Here is a 14,350-nt window from a genome sequence, read left to right on the forward strand (position 1 = left end):
AAAGAAATCACTTTAGTTTTCTCTGATGTACATTCGAAGCTACGGGATTTTGTGAGCAGGTCTGGAAATCTAACCAGCATTCTTTCCATAGAGCATGAGCTCCCACACTTTTTGGGACTCAGAATCTCTTTCCCCTTAAAAATTACTGAGAACCCTCTCAAAGAGTTTTTGTTTATGTGGGTTATACCTATCAATATTTACCATTTTAGAAACTTAAATCTTATAACATCATGAAAAATTTTATTGTTGTGTACTCCATGAAAGGGACCCATTCCCTCATCCCCAGTCTTTAGACCACACATTGAGAACTTTGCAGGCAATAGATAGAGCTCTGGAACTGGAATCAGGAAAACCTGAGACCAGATCCATTCTCAACCACTTAAACAATTTACCTCAAATATAAAATGGGGATAATAAAGACATCTTCCTTGAAAACTTGTTTTGAAGATCAAGAGATATTGTAAAAAGCACTTAAGCATAGCACCTAATGAGGAGATACTATACAAATGCTTATTCCCATTCTTCTCTTAAATTCATTAGCAAGTTTGAGCCACCTTTTTAGTGCTGAATCTGACAGTTACTTAATATAGAAATAATGCAGGTACTTAATGAACTGTGTTCCTTCCCCACCTCAAAACATAAATGAATAAAAAAGGCTTGCCACAATATTACAAATGGAAGCTGACTTGTACAGCTGAAATGAAGAAAATATCTGAAATGAGAAAGACCTGAATTCAAAGCCCATCTCTGAAATTTATGTGCTTTATGTACCAGAAAAAAATAAATAACTTCACCTCTCTAACCTTCAGTTTATTCATCTGCAAAATGGTGATAATACGTTATGCACCTCTCAGAGTTGTGGTGAGACTCCAATGAGATAGAAAGAACGTAAATCTGCTGGTAAATCTATTATTATTAAGCTACTAACATCAATTACCACAAAAATGACCTGGCAGTCTCCTTGCATATGACTTGGCACACTCAATTTTGTATTTAGTTTAAAATCTGTGTAGAAGGGTTAAGAGGGAGAAAAACAAGAAATTATACACATACACACGCACACACATACACACATATACACGCACATACATATATAGTTAAGAGTTCACCCTAGCACCCACCCACTCTTTATAGGAGCTTAGCGAAGAGGGGTGAGGATGAAGTGTAAATGAACAGAAGGAAGTAGTCGTAGGTTTTGTGCTTCAAATGCCCCTTTTAAACTTTCTACAGAACTGCTGGTGCGTTCGCTTAAAATACCAAACGAAGCTTTACTTGTGAAAATTTTCATCAGTTTCCTCCAGGTGTAAGAGGATCTCTTCCGCGCACTCAAGGGAGGGAGCGCCCGTGATTTTTTCCTTCACGCTCAGGAGTAACTGCCTGAGCATGGACTGGAGCTGAGCCTCGTCCTCGCTGGAGATCTGGGCCATCTGTGGGAAGAGTACCAGAAAGCCCGATGATTTAAAAGCTCTGGACCCGGGGACTTGGCACGTTCCACCCCTCCTCCCTCAAGGGGCGGCGCTGAGGCCCAGCCACAGAGAAGGCCCCAGACTAAGGGCAGGGCCCGCCAGCCTTACTTTAGAAGAAAGGGACGCGACTGTCCCTGACTACGAAAGCGGACCCAGATTCCAACGAGGACGAGGACGACGCAGATGGCTCCGTCCTCGCCTTTCTCAACGACCCGGGTTGGCAGCAGCTGACCCACACAAGGGTAGAATGAAAAGGAACAGATTAATACTCTACGAGACGACAGCGTTAACGTGATGACGTATGAACGTCGACGGGAATGTAATCACCGCCCCCATCAATTAGAAATTGGACGTCTGGAAGAGCGGAAGGCGGGGCCAGGGAGGCGGGGATTTGCGGAGGCGGGGTTTTGGAAGGGGCGGGAATCCACTTAAAAATACGATGGATGGATTGGAAGCCAGGTAGGAGAAACTTGAAAGGGAGGAAAAGACTCCTGTGAGAGCCAAGGTCTGCCCAAGGGTAACAGTTGACCAGGCTTCTTGGGAGAGGAAAAAATGAAATTAGAAGAATGGAGAACACATGTGCACCATGTGCGCGGGTGTGTGTGTTATATAGACTCCTTGGACATTTTATGAAAGTCTTGAACCCTTTCTTAAAATTTGTTCGGTTGTTTTTCAGTTGTGTCCAGCTCTTCAGGTCCCTATTTAGGATTTTCTTTGCAAAAATAGTAGAGTGTTTTACCATTTCCTTCTCCAGTTCATTTGACATATTAGGAAACTAAGACAAACAGGGATAAGTGACTTGCTTAGGAGTCACACAGATAGAGTCCGAAGCCAGATTTGAATTTAGGAAACTGATTTTTCCTGACTCCAGGATCAGTGCTCTATCTACTGCACCACCTAATGCCCCATTTTCAAAATAATGTTTTTAAATGCATGAAATAAAATAAATGGGATTCTAAGGTTAACCTATCACTATTATTAGTGTTATTTGTATATGTATATGTGTGTGTGTATATATATATATATATATATATATACTTAATTCTTGAACTCCAAATTAATAATACCTAATTAAGAGGAAGGGCTGATTTAGAAGAGCAGAAACTGGAAAGAGCTAAAGGATCTCTTAATTAGTATTTAATATTGAAAATGATGCTTGAGAAAGTTGTAGATACAGAATGGATGATACTGGCAGAGCTGCATTAAGATTATTTACTTCTTCATACCCAGAGGAATCAAAACAAAGTTTATATTTAAATTCATATTATATATAGGGTTCATATTTAAGTTACACAAGAGTCTTGCCACAGGCCATGGTTTCTTTTTTGAAAAATTAAATTTATTTTTTATTTTTAATATTACTTTAAAAAAATTTTTTTTGAATTCAGAATTCTCCCCTTCCATTTAATTTCTTCTTTGCCGTTAAGAAACCAAGCAACATATTATCAATTATAAATGTGAAATGCATACCATATTTTCATATTAGCCATGTTACCAAGAAAAATACTGTGAAAAATTATACTTCAGTCCTCAATCAGAGTTTATCAGTTATCTCTGGATATCATTTGATAGGGACAAATGGATATGAAAAGCCTCAAGAAAAAGATAGCATTTATCTGGACTTTAGAAGGAAAAAAAAAAGAGATTGTAAGAGATGGAAGTGAGGAAGGAATGATTGCTGATATGGGAATCAGTTTGTACAAAAGCATGAAGACAGGAGATAAACCATCTTACTGTTCTGTTGACAATGTAGCTCCCCCAAAATGTCATTCTAAGATTATTACTTCCCCTTCTTCTATCCAAAATATATTTGCTAAATATATATAAATATAAAAATATATAGCAAAATATATTTGCTAAAAATATAAGTTATTAAAAAGACACTTTTGACAAATTGTTCACGGAATTAAATTTCACACTGGGAACTGAATGCCAAACACATCAAGATCAGTGGAATTGACTATATATTAAAGCAAAGGTGGTAAACACACAGACTACTGCAATATGTGTCTGTGTCCAACCAAGTGAAAATGCAATTAGAAAATGTTTAAAATAAATTAAAATGAAATAAAATGAAAAAAATGAAATAAAAATGAAATTAATAATATTAATTTGTAATGTTCTAAGTCCAAAGGGAAACCAGAACACTACAACATTCAATAAAGAATCAGGAAAAGACATACTAAAAACCAATTGGAAATTAAATAATCTAATCCTAAAAAAAGAGTGGGTGAAGCAATGAATCATAGAAACAATAAATAATTTCATCCAAGAGAAGAATAATGAGAAAAGATATCAAAACTTATGGAATGCAGCCAAAGCAGTTCTTAGGGGAAATTTATATCTCTAGATGCTTACATGCATAAAATAGAGAAAGAGAAAATCAATGAAGTGTGCATGAATAAAACTAAAAAACTAGAAAAAAGAACAAATTTTAAAACCCCAATTAAATACCAAATTAGAAATTCTAAAAATAAAAGGAGAAAATAATAAAATTGAAAGTAAGAAAACTATTGAACTCACAGTTTTATGACCAAAAAACAAAACAAAACAAAACAAACAAATAAACAAACAAACAAAAAAAAAGATAATAAACCTTTGGTTAATTTGATTAGAAAAAGGAAAAAGAAAACTAAATTACCAGTATCAAAAATGAAGAGAGTGAAAGTGCCACCAATGAAGAGGAAATTAAAGTAATAATTAGGTGCTATTTTAACCAATTGCATACCCATAAATCTGGTAATCTAAGTGAAATGGATAATTGCAAAAATATAGATTACTCAGATTATAGAGGAGGAAATAAATTACTTAACTCGTCCCATTTTAGACAAGGAAATTGAACAAGCCATTAATGAACTCCCTAAGAAAACATATCTCCAGGGCCATATGGATTTATAAGTTAATTCTACTAAACATTTAAAGAACAATTAATTCCAATACTATATACATTATTCAGGAAAATAGGGGAAAGAAGAGTGCTACCAAATTCCTTTTATGACACAGAGATAGAGCTTATATGTAAACCAGGAAGGGCCAAAACAGAGAAAGAAAATTATAAACCAATTTCTCTAATTAATATTGATACAAAAAATTTAAGTAAAATATTAGCAAAGAAGTTACAGCAACTTATCACCAGCATAATATCAATGTGGGGTTTGTATCAGGAATATAGTGCTGCTTCAATATCAGGAAAACTATCAGCATAATTGACTATATCAATAACCTAACTAACTAGTTTATATTTATCTCAATATATTATAATTATCTCAATAGACACAGAAAAAGCATATGACAAAACACAACACCATTCCTATTAAAAACTGTAGAGACCACAGGAATAAATGGAGTTTTTCTTAAAATTATAAGTAATATCTATCTAAAACATCAGCATTATATCTAATGTGGATAAACAAGGTTGCTCATTATCACCAGTAATATTCAGTATGGTACTAAAAATGTTAGCTTTAGCAATAAGATAAGAAAAATGAAGCTATCAGAGTATGTAATGAGAAAACAAAATTATGATTCTCTGCATATGATATAATAGAATACTTAGAAAATCCTAGGAATTCAAGTAAAAAACTACTAGAAATAATTAAATATTTTAACTAAATTGCAGTATATAAAATAAACTCACATAAATCGTTGGCATTTCTGTATGTAACCTGCAAAATCTAGCACCAAGAGATAGAGAGAAATCCCATTTAAATTAACTGTACATAATATAAAATATTTGGTATTTGGTCTACCTGCCAAGACAAAGCCAGGAAAAATATGAACACAATTATAAAATATTGTGTAAAAGTAGTTAGATCTCATCAACTAGAAAAATATCATGAGCTCTTAGATAGGCTGAGCTAATATAATAAAAAAGACAGTTCTGTCTAAATTAATTTACTTATTCATTATTCTATCATTGAAACTGCCAAGAAATTAATTTATAGAGCTAGAAAAAATAAAAACAAAGTTCATCTTGAAGAAAAAAAGGTCAAGAATTTCAAGGGAATTAATGAAAAGAAATGAACGAAGGTGATCTAGTTGTATCATATCTAAACTATATCATATAGCAGCAATCATCAAAACTATTTGGCATTGGCTAAGAAATAAAGTAGTGCATCAGTGGAATAGGAATAATATAACAGTGATTATAGTAATTTAGCATCTACATCTATCAGATCTAAAAGTATATTATGAAACGACAGTCACAAATATCATTTAGTACTAGCTAAGAAATTGTTGATTGGTAGAATAGGTTAGCTTTGTAACACACAATAGTCTATAACTATAGTAATCTAGTGCTTAATAAACCCAAAGATAACAACTCAGTATTTTACAAAACTGGGAAAACTAGAAATTTGTGTGGCAGAAACTAAAGATTGACCTAAACCCTATGCCAAGATAAGATTGAAAAGTGTTCATGATTTAGACATAACAAATGATTCTATAAGCAAATTAAGAGAACAAGGAATAATCTACCCCTTGGATCTGTGGAGAAAGGAAGAATTTATAACCCAAAACATAGAGAACATAATAAATATAAAATGGATAATTTTAATTAAATTTAAAAAGGGTTTATACAAAGAAAAGCAATATACCCAAGATTAAAAGGGAAGCAGAAAGCTGAGGAAACAATTTTACATCCAGTATTTTTTTTTTAATTAGAGGTTTTCTTTTTTTTTTTTTTTAATAATAAATTTTTATTGGCAGAACCCATGCCAGGGTAATTTTTTTACAGCATTATCCCTTGCACTCACTTCTGTTCCGATTTTTCCCTTCCCTCCCTCCACCTCCTCCCCTAGATGGCAAGCAGTCCTATATATGTTAAACATGTTGCAGTATATTCTAGATACAATATATGTGTGCAGAACCGAACAGTTCTCTTATTGCACAAGAGGAATTGGATTCAGATGGTATAAATAACCCGGGAAGAAAAACAAAAATGCAAGCAGTTTATATTCATTTCCCAGTGTTCTTTCTTTGGGTGTAGCTGCTTCTGTCCATCCTTAATCAATGGAAACTGAGTTAGATCTTTTTGTTGAAGAAATCCACTTCCATCAGAATACATCCTAATATAATATCATTGTTGAGGTATATAATGATCTCCTGCTTCTGCTCATTTCACTTAGCATCAGTTCATGTAAGTCTCGCCAATCCTCTCTGTATTCATCCAGCTCGTCATTTCTTACAGAACAATAATATTCCATAACATTCATATACCACAATTTACCCAACCATTCTTCAATTGATGGGCATCCATTCATTTTCCAGTTTCTAGCCACTACAAATAGGGCTGCCACAAACATCTTACATCCAGTATTTTTGACAAAGGCCTCATTTCTAAAATATATAGAGAACTGACTCAAATTTATAAGGCTCAAGAGAAACATAAAAAGGTAAAAAGAAATCTTAGGAATTATATTTCTGTTATGAATATACATAAAGAACACATGCATAATTAGGTTTTACAGTTATAATAAAAAAAAAAAAAAAGAAAGGAAATTGTCCCAGAAAAAAGGTAAAGTGATGGTACTACATCTCATGAAGAGGCAAAGGAAACCTATTATATCTGAGGGAACAAAGGAAGGGGGGTGAACATAGTATGTATCTTACTCTCATCAGAATTGGCTTAAAGAGAAAAATATCAGACATTTGATTTACAGAGAAACTTCTCCCACTTCATTGAAAAATGGGAGGGTAAAAGTGAAAAGGGAAGGAGTAAGCTAAGCAGAAGGGAATACAGAAATTGTGAGGAAAGGGGGTAAGAAAAGGGGATGAAATCTAAAGTGGGGGAAGGGATCCTAAAAAGGGAGGGTTGTGAGAGGCAATTGGTGCTCACAAGTATAATACTGGGGCGGGAGATAAGGGGGAAGGAAAGGAGAAAAGCATAAGTAAGGGTTTACAAGATGGCAAGATATACAGAATTAGTCATTTTAACCATAAATGTGAATGGGGTAAACTACCCCATAAAGCAGAAGTGGATAGCAGACTGGATTAAAAGCCAGAATCCTATAATATGTTGTTTATAGAAAACACACTTGAAGCAGGGCGATACATACAGAGTAAAGGTAAAAGGCTGGAGCAGAATCTACTATGCTTCAAGTGAAGTCAGAAAAGCAGGGTAACTGTCCTGATCTCAGATCAAGCAAAAGCAAAAATTGATCTAATTAAAAGAGATAAAGAAGGACACTATATCTTGCTAAAGGGTAGCATAGATAATGAAGCAATATCAATATTAAATATATATGCACAAAGTGGTGTAGCATCTAAATTCTTAAAAGAGAAATTAAGAGAGCTGCAAGAAGAAATTGACAGCAAAACTGTAATAGTGGGAGATCACAACCTTGCACTCTCAGGATTAGCTAAATCAAAAGTCAGATCTAACCAAATAGAAAAATATTAAGTGCTCTTGGATAGATCAAGCAAATATAATAAAGATGACAATACTACCTAAACTAATCTATTTATTTAGCACTATACCAATCAGACTCCCAAGAAACTATTTTAAGACCTAGAAAAAATAGCAACAAAATTCATATGGAAGAACAAAAGGTCAACAATTGCAAGGGAATTAATGAAAAAAAAAAATTAAATGAAGGCAGCCTGGCTGTACCTGATCTAAAACTATATTATAAAGCAGCAGTCACCAAAATCATTTGGTATTGACTAAGAAATAGACTAGTTGATCAGTGAAATAGGTTAGGTTCACAGGATAAAATAGTCAATAACTCTAGCAATCTAGTGTTTGACAAACCCAAAGATCCCAACTTTGGGGATAAGAATTCACTATTTGACAAAAACTGCTGGGAAAACTGAAAATTAGTATGGCAGAAACAAGGGATGGACCCACACTTAACACTGTACACCAAGATAAGATCAAAATGGGTTCATGATTTAGGCATAAAGTATGAGATTATAAATAAATTAGAGGAACATAAGATAGTTTACTCTCAGACTTGTGGAGGAGAAAGGAATTTGTGACCAAAGAAGAACTAGAGATCATTATTGATCATAAAATAGAAATTTTTGATTATATAAAATTAAAAAGCTTTTATACAAACAAAACTAATGCAAACAAGATTAGAAGGGAAGCAATAAACTGGGAAAACATTTTTATGTTAAAGGTTCTGATAAAGGCCTCATTTCCAAAATATATAGAAAATTGACTCTAATTTATAAGAAATGAAGCCATTCTCCAATTGATAAATGGTCAAAGGATATGAACAGACAATTTTCAGATGATAAAATCGAAACTATTTCTACTCATATGAAAGGGTGTTCTAAATTACTATTGATCAGAGAAATACAAATTAAGACAACTCTGAGATACCACTACACACCTGTCAGATTGGCTAAGATGACAGGAAAAGATAGTGAAGAATGTTGAAGGGGGATGAGAGAAAACTGCAACACTGACACATTGTTGATGGCTTTATAAATGGATCCAGCCATTCTGAGAGCAATTTGGAATTATGCTCAAAAAGTTATCAAACTGTGCATACTCTTTGATCCAAAAGTGCTACCACTGGGCTTATACCCCAAAGAGATCTAAAAGAAGGGAAAGGTACCTGTATGTGCCAAAATGTTTGTGGCAGCCCTTTTTTGTGGTGGCTAGAAACTGGAAAATAAATAGATGCCCATCAATTGGAGAATGGCTGGGTAAATTGTGGCATATGAATGTTATGGAATATTATTGTTCTGTAAGAAATGACCAGCAGGATGAATAGCGAGAGAGGCTTGAAGAGACTTACATGAAATGAGCAGAATCAGGAGATCATTATACACTTCAACAACAGTATTTTATGAGGATGTATTCTGATGGAAGTGACTATCTTCTACAAAGAGAAGATTCAATTCAGTTCCAAGTGATTAATGATGGACAGAATCAGCTACACCCAGAGAAGGAATACTGGGAAATTGTTAAGATTTTTATAAGGTACTAAGACAGTGGATTTGATAGAGAGAATGATTATCTAATTTAGCATGGTACTTAACAGTTCTCTAGTTCACTAATGTACTTAGTACTTATTATAGTTCCACAAAATTCACACTTTTAAGAGAGCATATGTAAGAAGCAACCCACTAAGCAAGAGATAGGCCTCTAAGAAAGCTAACTGGGCCCAAGGAAAAAGACAATGGTTTGAAAGAGAAAATAAAGGATGTGGACTTTAACTCCTGGCTGCATTTGGGGTGATCACACTGAACTGAAACTAAGGCTGCTCCCAGAAGCCCCCCCAAGAAACCTGCTCCCAGAGAGCATTATATTTTAGAGAAGAACATTACAGGAAATGAATGTGAACTACTTGCATTTTTGTTTTTCTTCCCAGGTTATTTTTACCTTCTGAATCCAATCTTTCTTGTGCAACAAGAGAACTGTATGGCTCTGCAAACATATATTATATCTAGGATTATTAAAGTATGTATGAAACTTTAACATGTTTAACATGTATGAGACTGCCTGCCATCTAAGGGAGGGAATGTAGGGAGGGTAGGGAAAAGTTGAAGTTGGAACAGAAGAGAGTGCAAGGGACAATGTTGTAAGAATTACCCATGCATATGTTCTGTCAATAAAAAGCTATAATTAAAAAAAAAATAATCAGCAGAATGATTTCAGAAAGGTCTGGAAACACTTAGATGAATTGATGCTGAGAAGTGAGTAGAACAAAGAGAACATTATACACAGCAAAAAGAAGATTATGTGATGATCAACTGTAATGGAGTTGGCAGTTTTCAACAATGTGATGATTCAAGGCATTTCCAATAGATTTGTGATGGAAAGAGCCAACCACATCCAGAAAGAGAATTATACAGCCTGAATGTGGATCAAGGTATAGTATTTTCACCATTTTTGTGGTGCTATTGTTGTCTGTGTGCTTGTTTTTTTTTTTTTTCCTTTCTCTTTATTTTTCCATTCTGATCTAATTTTTCTTGTACAGCATGACTAATATGGAAATATGTTTAGAAGAATTGCACATGTTTAATCTATAATGGATTGCTTGCTGTCTAAGGGAGGAGAAAGAAGGGGATGGAAGGAATAAAATTTAGACCAGAAGGTTTTGAAAAGGTGATTATTGAAAACTATCTTTGCATGTATTTGGAAAAATAAAAGTCTATTATATATTTATATTTATATTTAAATGCTTTTTCTTTGTATTTCCAAAACCTGGCATGGTACTTGGATCTTGGTAGATGCTTAATAAAAGCTTCTTGACTGCTGGAATAAAAAAGGAAAAAATTGAGATCCATAGAAGTGACTTGTACAAGGTAATACAGGTATTAAATGGCAGAACTGAGATTGAACTAAGCCTTCCAACTCCAAATTCAATGCTCTTTACTTTATCACATTACTTATGCCTTCATGGACATGAGACTGTATTATATTAGAAACTATGACTTGCACACAAGAAGTAGCATAAGAGTATCATCAGTGCAAGTATGACAAGGAAATAAGTTGACTCAATCATGCAATGAAAATTTAGACTGCTCAAGAGCTAAGGAGTATAGAAGAACTATAGCACAGTGGGTAGATATTCTATGAAGAATTTACGGAAGCTGATAGACAAAAGTCACTCAGGATATGAAAATACATTTGAGTTGTGATTTGAACCATTGGAGGAAGAAAGAACATGTATGAATCATAGATTTATCAAAACAATAATCAAAATCTTCCTCCAAATCATTCTCTCTGGATACCTTTGCCTTCTCATTTAGCTCTTCTACCCCACTTTATTTTTCAATCTTTGTTATGACGTCTTTATGATATCAGATTATTTGACTGCCTTGTATAGGGAAATAGTAATTTAGTCCATTCTAAATTAACTGAAATTAACACTGGGAAGTTATAAGTTATAAGTTATAAGTTATAAGTTATAAGTCAAGTTACTTTACTGTACCTCCAGGCCCAAGTTCCCCAACCTATAAAATAAAGGAAGTTGAATAGATTATATAAATGGTCCTTTCTGGTTCATTTGCCTCTCTACAATTTCTCCTTCATCTTCCATTAATTCCTAGTTTTATTCTTTCATGTGAAACAGAAATCTAATCTTTCTTTTTGACAGCTCTTCAAATTTTTGTATACAACTCTCATATTCTTTTTAAGTCTTTTTTTCTCCTATCTAAAAACAGTCAGTTCTTTTGTCAGACATGGTTCCCCATTCTTTCATCATCCTGAATACTCTGCTTCTGGATATATTTGAGCTTAACTATATATTTCTTAAAGTTCATTGCCATGCCAGAGCAGAGTATAACAAAATTACTACAGCTTTCTATTTGTACACTATGTCTTTCTCAATGCCACATAAGATAGCAATATTTGGGGGGAAGAGGAGGTTGTAGTGATATCTGCTTTCATATTGAATGTATAATTTACTAAAGTACTCAAACGTTTTTTACATGAATATCCTTCCTATTCTGTATTTGATTTATGAAACTGATTTTTTTTAACACAAGCATAAAAGAATCTAAATTCCCATAAAAGATTTCATCTTTTTTGATTTGTCACAATGTTCTAGTGTGAGAGATATTTTTGGAACCTGGTGTTTCAACCAACACATTAGTAATCTCTTCTAGCTTTGGGTCGCATACAAGTATAATAAGTCATATATCCATGATTTCTTTCAAATCATTGATAAAAAATTAATTACACTCCAAAGGAAGACAATGAATAGATAAAAAAAACTATCTGTAAAGATTTTAATTCATCAATTACAATAGAGATACCATATTTATGCTCTAATATAATTGTCCCAAATGTGCTTCATGAGAATGTAAAGAAATTTTTTTTTAAAATGAGATTAGTTACTTGACTACATCAAGTATTCACAGGAATTATTGGTATCTTCAAACAAGGACCTCAAGCAGTTTTATCAGATTCTTCACCTCTTTACCAGGTTCTTCATTGTCTTCAGCTAAGCTCTGTAAAGAAATGATAGTGACATCATGCTGTAAGGGGAAGGATCATGAGCCTTCTTGCCTTCTGTGGAATGAATCTGGGGTCCACTCTGAACTCAAGAAGTAAAGTCTCTAATTAGGGAACACAACCCTCATTAATTCAAAAGTTGAATTCCAGGCAAGATGCTTAAGACACTTAGTGGGAGCAAGTTATGATCTTCGGTAATTATCTTTGGGCTCCCAGTGTCATAGAAGACTTATCAGAGAGCAATACTGTTCTTGTAGAGACATTGCTGTATAGGAATTGAAGTAACTTTTCAACCTAATTCTATCTTTAATCCCACTCTCATAAGATGAGGTTATATAGGAGTGGATTGTGTCCCTACAGTGTTGGGGGAAATATATGTTTGTTCTTGACTACCTGTTCAAACTAAAAATCAGTTTCTAAAAGCCAATTCATGTTAAATGGTTAAATGGAATTAGGACAGTAGCAATCGCCCCACTAAAAGTGGGAAGAACTAGTCAGTAGAGGCTTGAGTTGATGGCAGAAAAGAGACATTCCTAAGACTCCCAGAGTACCTGACAATCTTGAGGAGAGGTACCTAGAAGATTGGTGTTAAGTAAATTTTAAGAGACTCTACTTTCTTCCATAGTTGCATGGTTGTTGTTCTCTTTTCCAACCTATCCAATATCTAATATATGAGTAAGTAAATTGGGGATCTATTTGAATATTGCCAAAAGGTTAATTTCAAAAGCTGATGCCTAACCTTTCCAGAAGGAAGAAAAAGCCAGTCTCTGAAAGGAGCTCCATATGTAAGGAAAGTGATAAATGAATGAATGATCATTAAGTCTTGACATTCTTATCATTGTGCTAAGTACTCTGGTTACAAATAGAAGATCTAGGCAGTCCTTCTTAAGGAACTCATATTCCAATGAAGCAACTATATATACAGTAGGATGTAGAGGGTTGACACTATGAATCAGACAAAAGAGCACTTAAGGCTATCTATTTGATTTGAGACAATGGCTCTATTAGCATATATTTGGATAATGGCTCTCTTTACCATTGATGCTTTTGAATGTTTGGTTGTTAGATAATCAGCAAGGATTGGAGGATGGGGGAAGACAGCCAGAAGCACTTGGCTGCAGGACAAGGAGGAGAGAAGCTGGAGATTCTGAACTCCAGAATCCAGGAGACAACTTTGGCAAGCCTCATGGCAGCTTGCCTGCCTCCTTCACTTCTCCCCCTAAAGACCAAGGACTTTAATTTGTCCTGACTCTGGCTGACCCTGAAGCCTTCCAGGGACCTGTACTCTAGATTTGGCATCCAATGTGGACCAAGGACCCTAATTTCATTGAAGAAGTCTCTGTGACCAGGAAATAGGGTATTTTAATAGACAAACAAGGAACTTTCTTTGTTAAGAACTAAACTAGTAATTTTCATTTTCTAGCTGAAATGGGACAGATATAGAAAAAGATTCTCCCCCAGCCTCACTTCATCCGCATCCCCACCCCCACCTTGTGGGAGCTCTACAGAAAGCATACTTAGCTTAATAAAGAGGCAATGTTTGCTTGTAACTTGGGAGCAGATTGGTAGACTCTTGGATACATTAGAATGCATCTCCCCTTGTTCTTCAAGGAAGAAGAAATAGAGGCAGATAATTTGAAACTAATAGATCAACTATGTGAATATTACAATGATAAAGGTCCTGATTCAATTTCTAAAGAAACATTATATATATACAACACAATACAATTGGCCTTAAAGAATCCCGCAAGTTCTAGAAAAAAGAAAAGTTTTAAGAACAGCCAGATAAGGAAGTGTAAGGAGAAAGAGGAAGAGAAGAGAGATGGTACTGATAAAGGTAGCATAGAAAAAGATAGGCATGGGGAAGTTAAAGAGTGTGATGATTTTCACTCTCACGGCCCAGCTTTACTTCCACATCCACCCAAGCAGGCTCTTGATCCTATCCCATCAACTTCACCTTCCTAGATGG

The 14,350-nt window shown here is 34.5% G+C and overlaps 1 protein-coding gene across 1 annotated transcript in view; it reads right to left on the reverse strand.

Moving 5' to 3' along the window:
* The window catches only part of TBC1D32 (TBC1 domain family member 32), a 180,506-nt gene extending 178,716 nt beyond the window's left edge, over nt 1-1,790 (reverse strand). Inside the window, exons 1-2 of the mRNA XM_051997642.1 lie at nt 1,575-1,790; nt 1,273-1,427 (exon numbers count right to left, since the gene is read on the reverse strand). Coding sequence (XP_051853602.1) covers nt 1,273-1,427 — 155 coding nt within the window. The 5' untranslated portion in view covers nt 1,575-1,790. The remainder of the gene's footprint in view (nt 1-1,272; nt 1,428-1,574) is intronic.
* Nucleotides 1,791-14,350: the final 12,560 nt, after the last annotated feature.

The sequence above is a fragment of the Antechinus flavipes genome, chromosome 4 (assembly GCF_016432865.1).
Source record: "Antechinus flavipes isolate AdamAnt ecotype Samford, QLD, Australia chromosome 4, AdamAnt_v2, whole genome shotgun sequence".
Lineage (NCBI taxonomy): Eukaryota > Metazoa > Chordata > Mammalia > Dasyuromorphia > Dasyuridae > Antechinus > Antechinus flavipes.